The 19439-nt window shown below is 45.3% G+C and overlaps 1 protein-coding gene across 1 annotated transcript in view; it reads right to left on the reverse strand.

The window, feature by feature from the left end:
* Positions 1 to 19439, reverse strand: part of DENND5B (DENN domain containing 5B) — a 206569-nt gene that overhangs the window by 40661 nt on the left and 146469 nt on the right. Inside the window, exons 8-11 of the mRNA XM_062195035.1 lie at positions 15360 to 15453; positions 8966 to 9097; positions 7603 to 7755; positions 6715 to 6793 (exon numbers count right to left, since the gene is read on the reverse strand). Of these exons, the coding sequence (XP_062051019.1) occupies positions 6715 to 6793; positions 7603 to 7755; positions 8966 to 9097; positions 15360 to 15453 (458 nt within the window). The remainder of the gene's footprint in view (positions 1 to 6714; positions 6794 to 7602; positions 7756 to 8965; positions 9098 to 15359; positions 15454 to 19439) is intronic.

The following is a 19439-nucleotide window of genomic DNA, read 5'->3' on the forward strand; positions in this document are numbered from 1 at the left end:
TCCAGAGTTAAAATCTAAGGTTTCCTTGATGTCTACTCCAGCCAGGAGATAAAATTATAAACTATTTCAGTGTTCACTTTCATTACTATTGCTTTTTTCTTTTTCTTTTTTTTTTTTTTTATTTTACAGGTAGAGTTATAGACAGTGAGCAAGAGAGATAGAGAGAAAGGTCTTCCTTCCAATGGTTCACTCCCCAGTGGCTGCCACAGCTGGCACTGTGCCAATCCGAAGCCAGGAGCCTGGTGCTTCCTCCTGGTCTCCCATGCTGGTGCAGGGCCCAAGCACTTGGCCCATCCTCCACTGCCCTCCTGGGCCACAGCAGAGAGCTAGACTGGAAGAGGAGCAACAAGGACTAGAACCGGCAACCATATGGGATGCCGGTGCCACAGGTGGAGGATTAACCAAGTGAGCCATGGCGCCGGCCCCTCATTACTATTTCTTAGTGCGAAGTACTTGAAGGCAATAGGCCACTTTTTCCTTCAATATGAAGATTCAGAGATTTAATATTTGGCCATGGGAATTCTACCTAAATTACTGCAGGCAGCCTGCATAGACAGCAAGTGTGTAGAGGACAGAGATCAGACACAATTCTACAGAACCAGGTACAGTCTACAGGCAAGTGAGCAATTAACAGAAAACTTGTTGAAGGTAGGATGATTCTAGACTGACTGAGAACACTTGAGCTGGATCCAGAAAAACCATTTAAATGCAGTATTTCAGGGACAGTGTTTTGATTGACTACTGGTTAAGAGAGATCTGTATGTTATTCTTAAACTCTGTACTCCCAGACAAAGTCCTACTGAATTGAAATGGATTTTTAAGTTCCTTGGCAAGGTGTAAGGGTAGGGCACAGACCGGGGTGGCACTACTGCATTTAATCATTATCTATTTTAAGAGGCATAGAAATAGATAGAGATTTTCCATCCGCTGGTTCACTCCCCAAATGCCTGAAACAGCGACGGCTGGGTCAGGCCAAAGCCACGTGCTGGAAACTCCATCTGGGTCTCCCAAGTAGGTGGCAGGAACCCAGCGACTTGTGCAATCACCACTGCCTCCCAGGGACTGCACGAGCAGGAAGCTGAAACGGAGAGCAGAGCTGGGACTTGAACTCAGGCACTCCAACACAGGATGCAGGTTTCCAAGTAGTGTCTGAACTGCTGCAGCAAACAGCCACCCCTGGCCAACGTTTTTAGAGAGAAACCTCAGGGGGTTTGTAACACAGAGTCCCTGTTACAGGATCAACTGCATTCTGAGACTTTCTCCGAAACAAGACTTAATGTACTTAAGGTGGGATCACCTGGTCAGCATTAACACAGCCTACACACAGGTTCCTGCTAGGACACGGGACAGACCCCTGCCATTCTGCCGACTCTGGCTTAGCAGTGCTTCCTGAAAAGAATGCTGATGGCCCATTGTCTGGCCTCTTCTGGACTCAACCATAGCAGCAGCAGAGCTCAAACCCACTGTGAATCTAAAGACTCTGAGGACCTTTATTTAACATGACAATGAATGCAGACTGTTCACCATCATTAATTAGGAAAATTGACAACTGGAAAACCATAAGTATTTTAGTGGGGTAAAAAATCCAAGATTTAAGAGAAAATAGACCAACTTCCATGAAGAATATAAACACAAAAATCCTCAACAATATTTTGGGCAATCGAATCCAACAACACATCAAAAAGATCATTTACCCAGACCAAGTGGGATTTATCCCTGGCATGCAGGTATGGTTCAACATTCGCAAATCAATCAATGTGATTCATCACACTAACAAACTGAAGAACAAAAACCATATGTTTATCTCAATAGATGCAGAGAAAGCATTTCACAAAATACAATACCCTTTCATGATGAAAACCTTAAGCAAACTGTGCATAAAAGGAACATTCAACACAATCAAGGCAATTTATGACAACCCCACGGCCAGCATTTTACTGAATGAAGAAAAGTTGGAAGCATTTGCACAGAGATCCAGAGCCAGACAAAGATGCCCATTCTCACCACTGCTATTCAGTATAGTCCTGGAAGTTTTAGGCACAGCCATTAGACAAAAAAAAAAAAAAAAAAAAAAAAAAAAAAATCAAAGGGATTCAATTTGGGAATGAGGAAGTCAAACTATCCCTATTTGCAGACGTCATGATTCTATATATAGGGGATCCAAAAAACTCCACCAAGAGACTACTGGAACTCATAGAAGAGTTTGGTAAAGTAGCAGGATATAAAATCAAAACACAAAAATTAATAGCCTTTGTATACACAGACAATACCATGGCCGAAAAAGAACTTCTAAGATCAATCACATTCAAAATAGCTGCAAAACAAAAAAACAAAAAAACAGAAATACCTTGGAATAAATTTAACCAAGGATGTCAAAGATCTCTACAATCAGAATTACAAAATATTAAATAAAGAAATAGAAGATACAAAAAATGGAAAAATCTTGCATGTTCATGGATTGTAAGAACCAATATCATAAAAATGTCCATTCTTCCAAAAACAATCTACAGATTCAATGCGATAACAATCAAAATACCAAAGACATTCTTCTCATATCTAGAAAAAATGATGGTGAAATTCCTATGGAAACACAGGAGACCTCAAATAGCTAAAGCAATCTTATATAACAAACCAAAGCTGGAGGTATCACAATACCAGATTTGAAGACACAAGACATACTACAAGGCAGTGATAATCAAAACATCTGGTACTGGTATAAGAACAGATGGATAGTCCAATGGAACAGAATAGAATCGCCATAAATAAATCCAAGCATCTACAACCAACTTACCTTTGACAGAGGAGCTAAAACCAATCCCTGGGGCAAGGACAGTCTCTTTAACCCATGACTGGGAAAACTGGATTTCCACACCTTGGAGTATGAAGCAGGACTCCTACCTTACACCTTAGACAAAAATCCATTCAAAATGGATCAAAGACCTAAATCTATGACCCAACACCATCAAATTATTAGAGAACACTGGTCTTTCCTTAGAAAAGACCCCAGAAGCACAGGCAGCCAAAGTCAAAATTAACAAATGAGATTACATCAAACTGAGAAGCTTCTGTTCTGCAAAAGTAATGATCAGCCAAGTGAAGAGGCAACCGACAGAATGGGAGAAATTATTTGCAAACGACCCAGTTTGATAAAGGATTAATAACCAGAATATATAAGGAGATCAAGAAACTCCACAACAACAAAACAGACAACTCAGTTAAGAAATGGACAAAGGACTTAAACAGGCATCCTTCAAAAGAGGAAATCCAAATGGCCAACAGACACATGAAAAAATGTTCAGGATGACTAGCCATCAGGGAAATGCAAATCAAAACCACAATGAGGTTTCACCTCTCCGTGGTTAGAATGACTTTCATACAAAAATCAACAAACAACAAATGCTGTCGAGGATGAGGGGGAAAAAGGTATCCTAATCCACTGTTGGTGGGAATGTAAATTAAGCACAGCCAATTATTGTGGAGAACAGTATGGAGATATTTCAGAAATCTGAATATAGACCTACCGAATGGCCCAGCCATCCCACTCCTGGGAATTTACCGAAGGGAAACAAAATCAGCAAATAAAAGTTATCTGTACCCCCATACTTATTGTTGCTCAGTTTACAACAGCTAAGCCCTAGAATCAACATAAATGCCCATCAACTGAAGACTGGATAAAGAAATTATGGTACATGTACTCTACGGAATACTACAGAGTGGTAAAAAATGGAAATCCTGCATTTTGCAACAAAATAGATGAATGCACAAAACATCATATTTAGTGAGACAACCCAGTCACAAAGGAACAAATACCATACTTTCTCCCTTATCTGTGGTAACTTATAGAGCACCTAAAAGGAAAGCTGTAGAAGTGAAATTGACACTTTGAGAAGCAATAACTTGAATAGCCCTTGTCTTGACTGTTGAAGAACAGTTTTGTTTTTTTTTTTTTTCCCTTCATGGAGAATGGGACTGGGAATGGGAGAGGGAGGAGGAGATGGTGTGGGAGGGCAGGTATGATGGGAAGAATCACTATATTCCTAAAGCTGTACTTACGAAATTTGTACTCAATCAGTTTCTTTGGGAAAAACAAAACAAAAACCCAGATTTAAAGTTGCTCATTTTTACATAGTTGGAATATTCTATTGTTTTTCAAGAACAAAATATTTCATTTGTAGACTTAGGTCTTGGTACACATTTCAGTTTCTTTTTCTTTTTTTTTTTTTTGACAGATAGAGTTATAGACAGTGAAAGAGAGAGACAGCAAGAAAGGTCTTCCTTCTGTTGGTTCACCCCAGAAATGGCCACTACAGCCAGTGCGCTGTGCTGATCCGAAACCAGGAGCCAGTTGCTTCCTCCTGGTCTCCCAGGCGGGTGCAGGGGCCCAAGCACTTGGCCCATCCTCCACTGCCCTCCCGGGCCACAGCAGAGAGCTAGACTGGAAGAAGAGTAAGTGGGACAGAATCCAGGACCCATGTGAGATGCCAGCGCCGCAGGCGGAGGATTAACCAAGTGAGCCATGGCGCTGGCCTCACAGTTTCATATTTTTAACTACCAATTTCCTTGGCTGAATCACCATAAGTGTTGGAGCAATATTTATAAAATCTACCCCTCTAAACAATAAACTGATTTCAAAAGCTATATGGCCTTATTAATTAAAAACTATGGCTTTGTTAATCTTAATTAGGATCAGTAAATGCAAATGCTGGGGCTGGCGTTGCAGCACAGTGGGTGCTCGTGCTGTGCTTGTGATGCTGGCATCGCACACTGTCCCTGCTGCTCTGCTTCTGATCCAGCCACCTGCCTAGTGTGCTCAGGAAGGCAGGTGAAGATGGCCCGAGTACTTGGGCCCTGCCATGTGGGAGAGACTGACGGAGTTCCTGGATCCTGGCTGCAGCCTGGCCCAGCTTCAGCCATTGCAGCCATCTGGGGAGTAGACCACCAGATGGAAGGTCTCTCTCTCTCTCTCTCTCTCTCTCTCTGACACTCTGCCTCTCAAGTAAGTAAGTAACTCTTGGGGGAAAAAAAAAGAATATTATCTTAGGAAAGCCTGTATAACTCTAATTAGCTAAACAACTATGACACAGCCAGTATGTAATATCTCCTCTAAGCTGAAAAAGAATTGACACCTTGGGAATGTCAGTAAAAAGGTACAGTTCTACCTATGGCGCAATCTACACCTCTGGACACCATCCTAGGCTCTAGCCCCCGCTACCATTGCTGGAAGCTCAAGCGCTGGTGTCAGCTCTACCCCCACCCTAATGGGATTCGCTGCTCCTGCTTCCCTGCCCGCCCCCGGCAAAGTTTTAAGAGGACCAGTTCTGAACACATGGCTCTCTCTGTCTCTCTCTTGCGCTCTCCTGCTCTCTCTTTTCCTTCTTAGTCTCTTCCCTCTCATCTGTTGGGTTTCCCCCAATAAACGCTTTCTCTTAAAAAAAAAAAAAAAAAAAACTGGCGCCTAAGATTGTTGAGACATGTATGCATATTTTTTATATCAAAGATTATTAATGATGGCTATAAAACTTTTCTTTAAGAAAAAAATCAGGGGCTGGCAACGTGGTGCAGTGGGTTAAAGCCACAGCCTGCAGCACTGACATCCCAAATAGGCACCAGTTTGTATCCGGGCCGCTCTACTTCCAATCCAGCTCCCTGCTAATGTGCCTGGGAAAGTAGCACAGGATGACTCAAGTACTTAGGTCCCTACACTCTCACTGGAGACCTGGAAGAAGCTTCGTTTTTTTTTTTTTTTTGGACAGGCAGAGTTAGAGAAAGAGAGAAAGGTCTTCCTTTTTCCATTGGTTCACTCCCCAAGTGGCCGCTATGGCCAGCGCGTTGCGGCCAGCACGCTGCACCAATCCGGAGCCAGGTGCTTCCTCCTGGTCTCCCATGCGGGTGCAGGCCCCAAGCACTTGGGCCATCCTCCACTGCACTCCCGGGCCACAACAGAGAGCTAGACTGGAAGAGGGGCAACTGGGACAGAACTGGCTCCCCAGCCGGGACTAGAATCCAGGGTGCTGGCGCTGCAGGCGGAGGATTAGCCTAGTGAGCCATGGCACCAGCCAAGAGGAAGCTTCTTGGCTCCTGGCTTTGGCCTGGCCCAGCTCTGGCCGTTGCAGCCATTTGGGGAGTAATCAAGTGGATGGAAAACCTCTCTGCCTCTCACTCTCTCTCTGTAACTCTCCCTTTCAAATAAATAAAATAAATCATAAAACAAAATCAGTACCCACTATACTCTAATACCAGCATGAGTCAAGTTATGTGTATGGTCCTCTACAGTTCGCTCATATTGCTGACATGTTTACATGCCCTGCCTTGCAGTTAGAGAAAGTGTGAGGTTAAATGTAACGAGTTCTGTGGAAAACAATCTAAAGGTTCGTTTACAAATAATCAAATGTAGGAAATGACATGGTTTCAGACAAAAGAAGCTAAAATACAGGGTGAGGACATTATATGAGAATTGGAACAGCCTTAGCATAGCTAATATCCTTTTTCTATCCTATAGCTGAAAACACAGAAAATCAAAGAGGTCAAATGATTTTCCCAGGTCTCACAGCTAGTCAACAGCACTCACATTTCTCCTGCTAGTGGCAAGATTATTAACAATGATTATTTAGCTTATGAGAGTGAAAGAGACAGATAAAGCGCATAGGACAATGACTCTTCTCACGGTCCAATGCTGATGGATCTGAAGCAAAAGTCAAACCAAGTACCTCTCACCTGGTGATTCTGCAAGGTGCTCCTGTTTCTCTTCTCTATCCTGAAACTGAATTAAATGCGACCACAAAGCTGACTTCCCCTGAAAGTAGAGGGCAAACAAAAATAGTCATTTTAGAAATAAGTCAACAACAAACCTTTCTGACAATGATGGCCAGTCAGAAGTTTGGTGACCCAATCTCATTCATCCTCAGCTGTGCCAGATTCTGCTATTCTCACTGCCTGTGTGTGCAGGGTCATCCTTTGCCTACCGAGAAGACTGGCAAAGCCTGGCAAAGGAAAGGGTCTTCCACTCAGGAAATGGCAGGAGGGCAGGCACAGGGGTTTCTGACATCAGCTCAGCTGCTACTGACTGACTGGGATTAGAGCTGTCTTCCTTGGCCACACTAGTAACCAGGGAGCCAAAAGGCTCCAGCAGTACAGAAAGCATCTTGTGCGTCATATATATGTCTGGCCATATGGAGTGGCAATGATGGCAGAAAACCAGAGAGCAGAGAACGAAAATAGGAGAGGAAGAAAGAAATATGCACACATCAGAAAAGTCAGATGTGAAAGCAGAGAGACTGCTGGGATTTTCCCACCCTGAATTACTAGATAGCGTAAAACGGTCAGGCACTGTTCAATCTGGCTTGGTCTTCCCTGCACAGTGACAGAAGGCGACATCTCAAGGAACTGACAGGGAGCGCGGCCTCAGCGGTGAGCATGCTGTGCTACCCCTTCCAGTTCCAGGGAAGGTTTCCCAGACCCCCTTGTCATCACGGGTTACATCTCCTTTGCAGGGACGGGGCTGAAACACTGTGGCACCTGTGTGGTGATCTTGTGACAAAGGAACCAGCACTTTCCCCCTCCCCCAGGCCCCTTCTTGCCCTGGTCCCACTTCAAGAGCCTTACCTGCTTGACCTGCAGGCCGTGGCTCCATATTCGCTCTAGCAGGTCACAGAGGCTGGCAATCAGGGTGTTCTCCTCCAAGCCGGTGAGGTTTGCTTCTCCGTGGCCCAGCTCCACAGCTTCGTGGCCCATTTTCTCCACCAACATGCGTTTTGTCTGAAACACCAAATGCAGCCACGAGTTACCCCAGCAGCGAAGCCAGAAATCCAAACAGCAGCCTGTGACTGCATCAGCAGACTGGCTTTTCTTCGCCGTGCACCTCAAGGCCGGTTTGTACATTCACCATCAGGAAAACGTCTTCATCTCTGTGGTCAACTAATGCAAGTGGTATCACCTGGTTTTCCTACTGTGTCGGAGAGATGCAGGTCGATAAAGAGAGAATGAGATAGCATTCGTGAAGCATCCTCTTGGTGAAAACATGCTCTACGTCCAACAGTGCCGCACTGTGCACCTCTGTGAAGCTGGGCAATCACGGCGCCACAGAGGAGGTACTGTCCCAGTGTGGCACCCAGTGTGGCACCACGTTTTGTGCCCTGCGCCCCAGCACACTCAGGGAGCTGCATTTGCTGTTAACTGCACTCAGGCAGCTCTCAGTTTCTGGAGAACTCTAACGTCTGGGTGAACCAGGGCGCTTTTTCACGCCTCCTTCTGTCTTTCAGCTTGTCACGGCTCATGAGTATACACCAGAAAATGGAAAGGAAAGAGAAGTCAGTCTAGGTGTAATCAACTGGCACCCATCTTGCAGCTCTCACAGAGCACAGAGCGAGGGAGAATCTGGTCCTTCTGGGTGGTGACCATGTCTGTCTGATTCACCACCATACATTGAGACTGAAAACAGTACATTTACTGAACACGCAGGGACGACAGTCAAGAAACAACTGTCAAACAAACGAAATTATCAGCCAGCATGATGTTCTGGGTCTTGTCATTCTGTGTTACTACTTCTGACAACAGACACCTGAGAGGAGGCTGCTGTGCAATGTGTACAAACACAACCAAGGTGTTATCCTATGGGTATGTGGATGCAGGTATGGGCACAGCTAAAGTGTTCCCAGGTGTGTACAAACATAAAAAATGTGCTGTCTTTAACCTAAGCGGATGACATTCCTGATGCAACCCCCGAGGGGCTCCACATCTGTTCTCATCAGTGAGGAGAACAGTAATGTGTGAAATGCAGAGGCTTCTGGGTCACTGAGAGTCTGTGCAGGCCCAAGACCTCAGCAAAAACCACATGGGGTCTGAGCCACAGTCAAAGTTTTCTTCCAGGAAAGCTCCCAACTCAAGTGGAGTCCCCTTAGGTCATCTCAGCTTCACACGTGGTGCAGACACAAATACACACTGTTTGGCATGAGTGAACAAGACGTACCTTCATCCGACATTCTTTTAACAAGCCTTCTACGAACTTCCAGTTAGTCTGTGCAATCACTGCCGGAGAGAGGTCTGACAGCTTGGGCTGCCTCATGTTTTTTCCTAAACTTCGTGCCTCTTGCATATATTTCTAAAAATTAAAGAGCATTTTTAATGCATGAAAATCAGAAATTCCTCTGAGCTATTTAACATTACACAAACAAGTGCAGGAACAAACACAATGCCATAAAGCCCTAAGGGTACATGTGCAACAGCAACGGAGGTTTTAGTGCGTCTAAAGGCTGAGGGCACTCAGATCTGCCTCCCCATCCTGTAACTCCCATGAAAAGCAGGGTGACAGAAACTCCATGAAGCTAAAACTCACTCTAAATGAGATGCAGTTTCATTAGTTTAGTCTTTTTACTGGGAACACCCACAATGTCATTAGTCAAGATCATGGCTGCTGCCTGTATTCTAACTCCAAAGGGAGGCTGTGCAGGCGATGAGTGGCTCTCAGATGGCTGCTTCCTCCACTCCTCTACCCCGGGGGCCCCGGGCCTGGGGGGCAGCTCTCCAGCCTGTCTTCTGCTTTAGTCAGGTACAAATAGAAAACCAAGACCACTGGACTGCTGCTGCAATGAACTCCACGGCCTCAGGTTCATCAACTGATGTGTGCACATCTCAGCTGACAAGGTGAATGGACACGAAACACGGCCAGCAACCTCAGGAAAGCATCAGACGGCCTGAGAAGCAGGATGTGTGTGGGAGGCCTCTCCTCTCTCAAGTGTTTGTGAAAGCCCTCCCTTGCTTTATTCCAAGGTCAAGAAAAGTGAGACTGCAGCACTCAAGGTCAGAGGCACCTCTGGTGCCTTGCTGCTGACTTTTGGTTTGGGGAAGATTTCCATTTGATATACCGCTACACAGACTTAGCATAGACTTGGGTTCTCTCTTCTTTCTAAGCTACCTGGAAAAGCTTATCCAGATACCTTATGCTTGCATCAGAATAAAGGGCAGAATTTCTGAAACATCCAAGTGTTTTAGGACCATATTTGGAGAGTAATGCTCTAAATTATAAAATAAAACTAGCAGTTGGCAGGGTGAGCCAGTATATCCTCCCATGGGTACTTATGGGAAATTCAGATGTGTAAAATCCCTTGTATCCTTTAAATAAAAGGGCATTTGGACATTTCATATATTTCCCCTTTGGAATAAAAGTAATCTGCTAATTCTAGTAAAAACACTTAAAAATCCTGTTAGGGACTCAGCGGTCAGTGTTCCTGCCACTTCCCAGCCTTTGCACTGAAGACAATGTTAACAAACGATGTTTCTTTTCCAGCTCAATCATTTTAAGTAGCAATTCAAAAATCAAATGAACTCTGCAGACATGTACTTCCCACGCTTCTTTCTACTGCTATTATTTTTAGAGGCTCAAGGAAAGACAGGAAAACTGAGAAATGCAAGACAACTAGCACCAGTAGGCAAGTTAAATGTAAAAAGGTCTAAAGGAGACATTCTTTTTTCTTTCTTCTTCTTCTTCTTTTTTTTTTTTTTTTTTTTTTGGACAGGCAGAGTGGACAGTGAGAGTGAGAGAGAGAGAGAGAGAGAGAGAGAGAAAGGTCTTCCTATGCCGTTGGTTCACCCTCCAATGGCCGCCGCGCTGATCCGATGGCATGAGCCAGGTGCTTCTCCTGGTCTCCCATGGGGTACAGGGCCCAAGCACTTGGGCCATCCTCCACTGCACTCCCTGGCCACAGCAGAGAGCTGGCCTGGAAGAGGGGCAACCGGGACAGGATCGGTGCCCTGACCCGGGCTAGAACCTGGTGTGCCGGCGCCGCAAGGCGGAGGATTAGCCTAGTGAGCCGGGCGCTGGCAACATTCTGAAAATGAGTTTTCAAGTAAGGAAATGAATGAAAAATCAACCTGAAATTCAGGGTAGGGATCGTACATAACTGTAACATCTGCATTTCTGACTGCTTCAGGTGACACTACTGCAATCTGCCTATCAAAAATCAGAGAGAGCCGGCGCCGTGGCTCAACAGGCTAATCCTCCGCCTTGCGGCGCCGGCACACCGGGTTCTAGTTCCGGTCGGGGCACCGATCCTGTCCCGGTTGCCCCTCTTCCAGGCCAGCTCTCTGCTGTGGCCAGGGAGTGCAGTGGAGGATGGCTCAAGTGTCTGGGCTCTGCACCCCATGGGAGACCAGGATAAGCACCTGGCTCCTGCCATCGGAACAGCGCGCTACCGCGGCGGCCATTAGAGGGTGAACCAACGGCAAAGGAAGACCTTTCTCTCTGTCTCTCTCTCTCTCACTGTCCACTCTGCCTGTCAAAAAAAAAAAAAAAAAAAAAAGACAAAAATCAGAGAGAGAACAAATGAAGACAGTTAAATGTTTACAGGTCCTTTGTTCCCCCTAGCCTCAAACTTCTCCATCTTTAGGATGTAGGCAAATGCACAGAGATTTGGCACAACACTCAATTCTCAAAAGGAGATTCAAACAGAAGAAAACAGTGAGAAACATGTTCAGGCAAGAGGCCAGGAAGGGGCCTTAGGTACTTCTCTTTCTTCAGAAATACATGAATAAACTTTAAAAATGTGGACTTGAAAAGCAGAGAGGAAGAGAGACAAAAATCTCCCATCTGCTGGTCCCCTCCTCAAATACTCTCAAATGCCAAGGCTGCATCAGACTGCAGCAATAACCTGGAACATGCCCATCCAGGTCTCCCACAGGAGTGACAGGCACCCAAGTATTTGAGACATCAAATAATGCCCAGAGCAGGCATAAGTAGGAAGCTATATTGGAAGTAGAGGAGCTGGGACACGAATAGGGAACTGAATAATTTTTTAAAAGCCATAAATTGGATTAAAAATTAAGATTTTTAAGAAGTTTATTCACTTGCATCTGCTCAAAAGGCAGAGCAACAGAGAGAGAGAAAGGGAGACAGACAGACAAACAGTAAGAATTGCCATTCAGTGGTTCACTCCCCAATTGCTTGTAACAGCTGGGGCTCAGCTGAAGCCAAAACAGATCCAGGAACTCAATCCAGGTCTCCCACATGGGTGGCAGGAACCCAATGACGTGAGCCATTACTGCCGCTTCTCAGGGTCTGCCTAACAGCATGCTAGAGTCAGGAGCTGGGAACAGAACTGAGGTGCTCTGACCCACGACGGGGGTATCTTAACTCTTAAGATAAAGGCCTGCCCAGCACTGTTTATAGAGTTTACTGGCTTTTTGATAAAATGAAATTGAGCCAGATGGGGCTATCCTTTGAGTGACCCTATTTACCAAGCCCCCAGTATATGTGGGGCAGGAACACTTACTGGCCAAAAACTGCACCCCACAGGGCCATGTGTGAAGTCTTCTTCCCAGCATCTCTGCTGGGACCACAGCATAAGCAACAGTCCCAGGACTTGCAGAGAAAGAACACAGGGCTGTGTGTGTGGCAAGGAAGAGGTCTTTCCTCAGCACAAGCAGTGAGGTTGCCTCTGCATAGCATAGAAATAGGGCCAGGCCTTTAAAGTAAACAAGGGATGAAAGAAATGGTAGCGGGAAGCAGAATCCTTTAGATGAAAGGCAGGGAGAGAGAAACAGAGTCAATGAGAGAGAGAGAGAGAGAGAAAGAGACGGAGAGGGAGAGGGAGAGGAAGGAGGGAGGAGGGAGGAGGGAGGAGGGAGGAGGGAGGAGGGAGGAGGGAGGAGGGAGCGAGAGAGATACCCTCTACTGATTCACTTCCCCAAAGGCCCACAATAGCCAGGGCTAGGCCAGGCTGAAGCCAGGAGCCTGGAACTCCATCTGGCTCTCCCATGTGGGTATCATTTACCTACCAGCAGGAAGCTGCATTAGAAGCACAAGAGGGGCTGGCATTGTGGCTTAGCAGGTAAAGCTGCTGCCTGCAGTGCCAGTATCCCATATGGGTGTCAGTTCAAGTCCTGGCTGCTCCACTTCCGATCCAGCTCCCTGCTAAGGCTTGGGAAAGCAGAAGATGGCCCAAGTGCTTGAGCCCTGTACCTGCATGAGAGACCTGGAAGAAGCTCCTTGCTCCTGGCTTCGGATTGGCCCAGCTCCAGCCACTGCAGCCATTTAGGGAGTGAACCTTAGTGGATGGAAGACCTCTCTTTCTGCCTCTCTGTAATTCTGCCTTTCAAATAAATAAACAAATAAATAAATCTTTAAAAAAATGCAGAAGAGCCAGGATTCAAACAAGGCACTCTAACATGGGATGCGACTGTCCCAAGATGTCAAAAAAACCCACACCCACAAGAATGTTTTATGAGCCTCAACTTCTTCTGAGATTTCTACTACACTCTTTATTTCTGTTGAAGACAAAAGCAAAAAACCACTAGGAGCTATCTATGAAAATATAACCTGGTGCTGGTACTGTGGCACAGCAGGTTAAGCCAGCACTTGTGACGTCGGCATCCAATGCTGGAGTCCTGGCTGCCCCACCTCTGATCCGGCTTCCTGCTAATGCTCCAGGGAAGGCAGTGGAAATGGCCCAAGTGCTTGGGCCTCTGTCATCCATGTGGAGACAAGGATGCAATTCCTGCTCCTGTTGGAGCCATATGGGCAGTGAACCAGCATATGGAAGACCTCTCTCTCTCCCTCTTGCTCTCATTCTCCTTTCAAATAAATAAATCTTAAAAAAAACAAAAACAAAACAAAACTAGGAGGAGACTTCAAAAAGTCTGTGGAAAAGGGAACTAAAGGATGAGTTCATTAAATGAAAAGAAAATATCTCCTATGATTCAATACACACTGACCAACTGCTCTTCCACACAGGCGCTCTCTGAGCGTTCTAGTGTTGAACACTGCTGCTTTATCTGGGGCTAGACTTCTGAGCAGAAGACCACTGAAGAATTAAGTCAATCTGAGCTAATGACAAAATGGGGGGAAAATACAAACAAGGGTCTCCAGTACTGGTGCCCTCAGGTGGACAGCAGTCAGGACAGGCGCTGGCTGGAAACTGGCGGCCAGCTCTACTGGCTTGTGTGCGCGATTCTGGCAAGCCTCCTGGACTGCAGTTAAATCACCATGCCCTGGACAAGAGGATGAACAGCACTTCTCAGCACTGAGATTCTCTACTGCTAACTGGATTTTCTGACCACACAGAATACAGAAAAGGAAGGAAAGTGACAGCACTGTGGATGTAACACTGCAAAAAGAAAAGCTGTTTGAAATGGAACTGATTCACTTTTGCAAAATGCTGACATGAAGAGGAGTTTGCATTTTAACACATTTCCCCTTCAGAAGAAAAGCACTTTGCTATCCTGTACTCCCCCCTACTCTCACCCGACCCGAGTCCCCCTGTTTAAGGGTCCTAGTGCTCAGCTTTATTAGTCAACAACATGCAATGACTCATGGGAGCACACACCAGCACAAGACACCAGACACGAGAGGAAGCAGAAGGCATAGAGAAGCTGAGAGTTCACACCTGAGGTGAGGCCAGGCCTTCTACAGCTATGTGCACGCACGCGTGGGTCACTCAGGGGCATTCAAGACAAGCTCCCGCAGGGAACATACCAGGCAGCACTCAGAGAAGGATTTTTTAGGAAGTCGTGCAGGAGGAGGTGGGCCCTGGTCCCACTCCCAGAATGCCATGGAGTTCTGACAGACCACAAGTTCCCCGGAAGGCTAAGAGGATGGAGGAGTGCCAACAACAGAAAGCAAAAAAGAGAAGTACAGGGAGAGAGACAAACAAAACAAGCATGCATATGATCAAGTCACAGCAAAATGGGGCAAGGGGAGAAAATACAGAAGCAAAAGAAAAGCACAACACTGACCATGCTTCAGCTCGTAAGAAAATGTTGAAAATCACAGATGAATGAGCACACTAACAGAAATAATAGAGGTTTGATGATTTCTGCTTTATTTCTACACGTTTGAGTTTAGAAGAGACAACGTCTCCTGACTGCATTTTCCTTTGATCATAAGAAATAATCAAAACCTACTTATAATTATTCAAATGCATAATTATTATTTATTCTCAAAGACTTCAAATAAAACATAAGGATGTTAATTTTATAACAGCTTGAAAACTTTTAAAAATGTCAGAAAAGACAAAGCACAGGCAAATACACCTACATTTTCTAAGTTTATATTCTGCTTGGAACTGATAAATGTCTAATCTTCTTGCAAATTTGTATGCCTACAGCAAATACGCTACCTGAAAATTTATCCTAAACTTAGCCTTTACCTCATGTTTTACACAAAGCCTTTTTTTAAACTTTATTGAAATTACAAAAATGGAACAAAGATACTTTTTGCTACATTAGTACAAAAGAATTAATATTTAAACATGTAACAGCCATTTTGTAAAAGAACACAAAAAACCTGCACAGTGACACCTGCTGGGCTGAGCAAGCCCACCCAGGTCACGGCTCCTGCCTGGAGGCAGCCGGGCAGGCGGCCCACGTACCTCCCGCAAGTCGCTGTCCAGCCCGATGTGCTCCGAGTGCTGGCGAAGACGTTCCTTCCTGCGCTGCGTGGCAGCGCTGCGACTCACCCAGCGGCTGAAAAAGAACCAAGCCAAGGGTGTGAGGGCTTAAACATTCAAGAAAAACAGGTAGACCTTAAAGTAGGAAAAATGAACACAAAAGACTGACAATATCTACTTTATGATCAACTTCTTAAAAAATATGTAACAGCTTTCTTTTTTTTTAAATAATTTTTTTATTAATTTTATTTGAAAGGCAGAACTAGAGTGAGAGCAAGAGCAAGATCTTAACTGGTTCACTCCCCAAATGCCTGTAACAGCTGTGGGTGGGGAGGGTGGTAGCCCAAGAGTCCAGAATTTCATATGGGTCCCCAGGTAGGTCTGGCAGGGACCCAAACACTTGGACCATCACCCATTGCCTTCCCAAGCCCATCAGAAGGAAGTACAACGGAAAGCACAGAGCAGCCAGGAATCAAATCACACATTCTGATACCCGTGGTGGATGTCCCAAGTAACAGCTAACCCCAAACTGTGCCACAATACCTGCCTCATAACAGTTTTAAAGACTAATTTAAAATTTATTTTTATTTAATTATTTAAAAGGCAGAGAGAGAGAGACAGACACACGCAAAGGTCTTACAGCCACTGGTGCAGTCCCTAAAGGCCAGTAACAGCTAAGGCTAGGCTGAAGCCAGGACCTTGGAACTCAATCCAGGTCCCCATGTTCAGCATCTGTTCAAGTATCTGGGCCCCTGCTGTAAACAGGAAGGTGGAGTCAGACGCAAAATGAGGACTCAAAGCCAGGCACTCTGATTTGAGTGTCTCACATGCTGTCTTAACCGCTGCACCAAACGCCTGTTGCTATATGACAACTTTACTGAGATCCAATTACAATCCATACAATTCGCCCACTGGAATCATAACACACCAGTTATACATGCACCCATAACTGCAATTAATGCCTTTAAAAAGCCAGGATTACAAAGGCTGAGAGGGGTGGTTGCTTGGCCTAGCAGGTAAGATGCTGGTTAGGACGTCCATGTCCCACAGCAGGGTCCCAGGATTCGGACTGCGGGTCCAGCTCCTGACTCCAGCTTTCTGTTGCTGCAGACCCCGGGAGGCAAGCAGCTGGGTTCCTGCCACACACACGGGAGACCGGGACCGAATTCCCAGGGCCTGACTCTAGGAATAACTGACCCAGCCTGGCCACTGTGAACAACTGGGAAATGAACGAGCAGAAAGGAGTTCTATGACCCCTCTCTCTCTCTCTCCTTTTTTCCCAAATAAACAGTATTTTAAACTAGGCAGGATATTTGTAAATATACTAGCAAATCAGATCTTAACCGAGCTACTTCTGCATTACATTAGAAATGTAGTAGGGATGTCTTGACTTGCTCAAAGTAAATATTATATATGAATTTTTTTAACACAACATACATAATTTAGCATTTAATTCTAATGTCTAAAAGAATAAAATTTATGAATTTTCTATTTTTAGGAACAGCTTTTTAAAAAACATCTTTTTTTTTAAAAAAAAAGATTGATTTATTTATTAGAAAGGCAGAATTAGAGAAAGAGAGAGAGAGAAAGGGAGAGACAGGGAGGGAGGGAGGGAGAGGGAGAGCCAGAGCCAGAGACAGAGATACACACACACACACACGTCTTCCATCTGCTGGTTCACTCCCCAAATGTCCACAACAGTGGAAGCTGGGCCGATCTGAAGGCAGAAGCCGCTTCTGTGTCTCCCATGTGGGTACAGAGAACCAACAACTTGGGCCGTCTTCCACTGCTTCCCCAGGAGCAATAGCAGAGAGCTGGATCAGAAGTGGAGCAGCTGGGACTTGAATCGGCACCCACAGGGATGCCAGCACTGCAGACGGCAGCAAAACTCACTACACCACAGCGTCGGCTCCTAGGAGTGGTTTTCTAAACTTCAGATCCAAACCAGTAAGAGAAACCCCTCATGTGTAAGGCACACGGCTGAACTTGCTGGCCCCTGTGGTTCCTCTCAGGTCTGTAACTGTGTGACCCTGTTTCTATGGGATAAGAGCCTGCATTTATCAGCTGTTCTGGAAAAACACTAATTATACAACCTCAGTACCAAAACACACAGGAAAAATGAGTTTCATAAAATGCGAACTCTTCATGGCCCATGAGCTCTAAATAGCCAGGCCCGCGCTGGTTTCTCAGACCTGACCTCGCACCACATTTCTGCTAACTGACTGTGTCCGAGCACAGTGACCTCAGTCTGCTTCAAAGTGATTTATAATAAGACCCGTGATAACTCTCTAAGTTTTCTCTGCTACTGATCTGGTAGCAGCTATGTTGCCCTGCCATTCTAAGACTTGGCCTCTGTTGCTTTTGCTTTTTTTAAATGGTTCAACAATAAATATGCCCAAGGCCGAGGGACTTGCCCTGGGTGATACAAGGGGCTGAAAGACATTTAATCGTATTTCCCTTATTTAAAGGTGCTTCTGTGGCCGGCCTAGCTAGCCACCTACAACTGCCAGATCAAAGTACAGAACCTAAACCATTTATCTCTTAACACCCATAATCACTCCTTTGTGTCTGTTTTCATCATTCAGTTTAGAATCAGTTTTCTTCCCTAAAGCAAAATCCCTTTACTTCAGCCACATCAGGTACATCACATTTTTTTTTAAAGATTTGTTTATTTATTTGAAAGTGAGAGTTACAGAGAGAGAGAAGGAGAGGCAGAGAGAGAGAAAGAGAGAGGTCTTCCATCCACTGGTTCACTCCCCAAATGACTGCAATAGCGGGAACTGGGCCCAGCTGAAGCCAGGAGCCAGGATCTTTTTCTGGGTCTCCCACGCAGTTGCAGGGGCCCAAGGACTTGGGCCACCTTCTACTGCTTTCCCAGGCTGTAGCAGAGAGCTAGAACGGAAGTGGAGCAGCCAGGACTCGAACTGGTGCCCAAATGGGATGCAGGCACTGCAGACAGTGGCTTTAGTCAATACATCACAGTGCCGGTCCCAGGACATCACACTAATCTAGTGGCCACCCAGCACTCCTCTGCCTCAGAGACCCTAAGCCATCACCACATGCTGGACTTCCACATAAAACCCCTTGTGCTGCCTCCTGTGTTCTGAGCCCACGTCTCGACGAAAATTGTCCCACTTACTGCCATACTAGCACCTGCTGCTGTGGAGGGACCTCTCCTTCCCCCTCAGGATACACACACCCTCATTTCCCTATTCCCACATTCCCATGAGGACTAGTTCTTGATTTCCTTCATCTGCCTTTATCGTTTGAGACCATTATAAACTTTCCCCTGGGCCTCAAGTGTCCCACTCAACTGAAGAGCCACCTTGCTCCTTTTCCTGCCTTCCATCCGTGCATACACAGACACAGATTGCAAAGTATAAAATCTATGCACCATGGCTCAAGACTATTTCTCTCACTCATGTCCCTGAACAATTCTCTCCCACCTTTTTCAACATGCTCCATCACGCACTCCCTGCTGTATCACCAACATTTCTTTCTCCATGAAGTCCTTCCAGCTCACAGACATGCTGGTCTCCCTCTTTACCCTCAGTGGTTAGGTTTAAGTACCATGAACCCACAATTCTTTTACTTGACAGAATAGCACTCCTTGCCCAAATATTTTTAAAAAATTGGTACTGAAGGTTTTCTAGACCACCAAATCATCTTTGTGGATGGGACAACATTCATGGGTGCAGGGAGTAAGGAGATCTGGGTTCTAACTCTAACTCTGCGCTAATGAAATCCTGTCTTTTGCAACAAAATGGATGCAAATGGAAACCATTATACTTAATGAAATAAGCCAGTCCCAAAAAGACAAATACCAATACCATATGTTTTCCCTGATCCAAGGTAACTAACAGAGTACCTGAAACGTAACGTACTGGAGTCAAATGGGCTTTTTGAGATTCAATGATTGTTTACAGCCCTTGTCTCTTCTGCAGAGGAACAGTGTTTTGTTTTGTTTTGTTTTTTCCTTCATACTATTTGTTGAACTCTTTTACTTAGTGTAGGGTTAACTTTACGTTCTTTAAGTAAACTGAAAGTAGATCTTTGTAAAAA

The sequence above is a fragment of the Lepus europaeus genome, chromosome 6, assembly GCF_033115175.1.
Source record: "Lepus europaeus isolate LE1 chromosome 6, mLepTim1.pri, whole genome shotgun sequence".
NCBI lineage: Eukaryota > Metazoa > Chordata > Mammalia > Lagomorpha > Leporidae > Lepus > Lepus europaeus.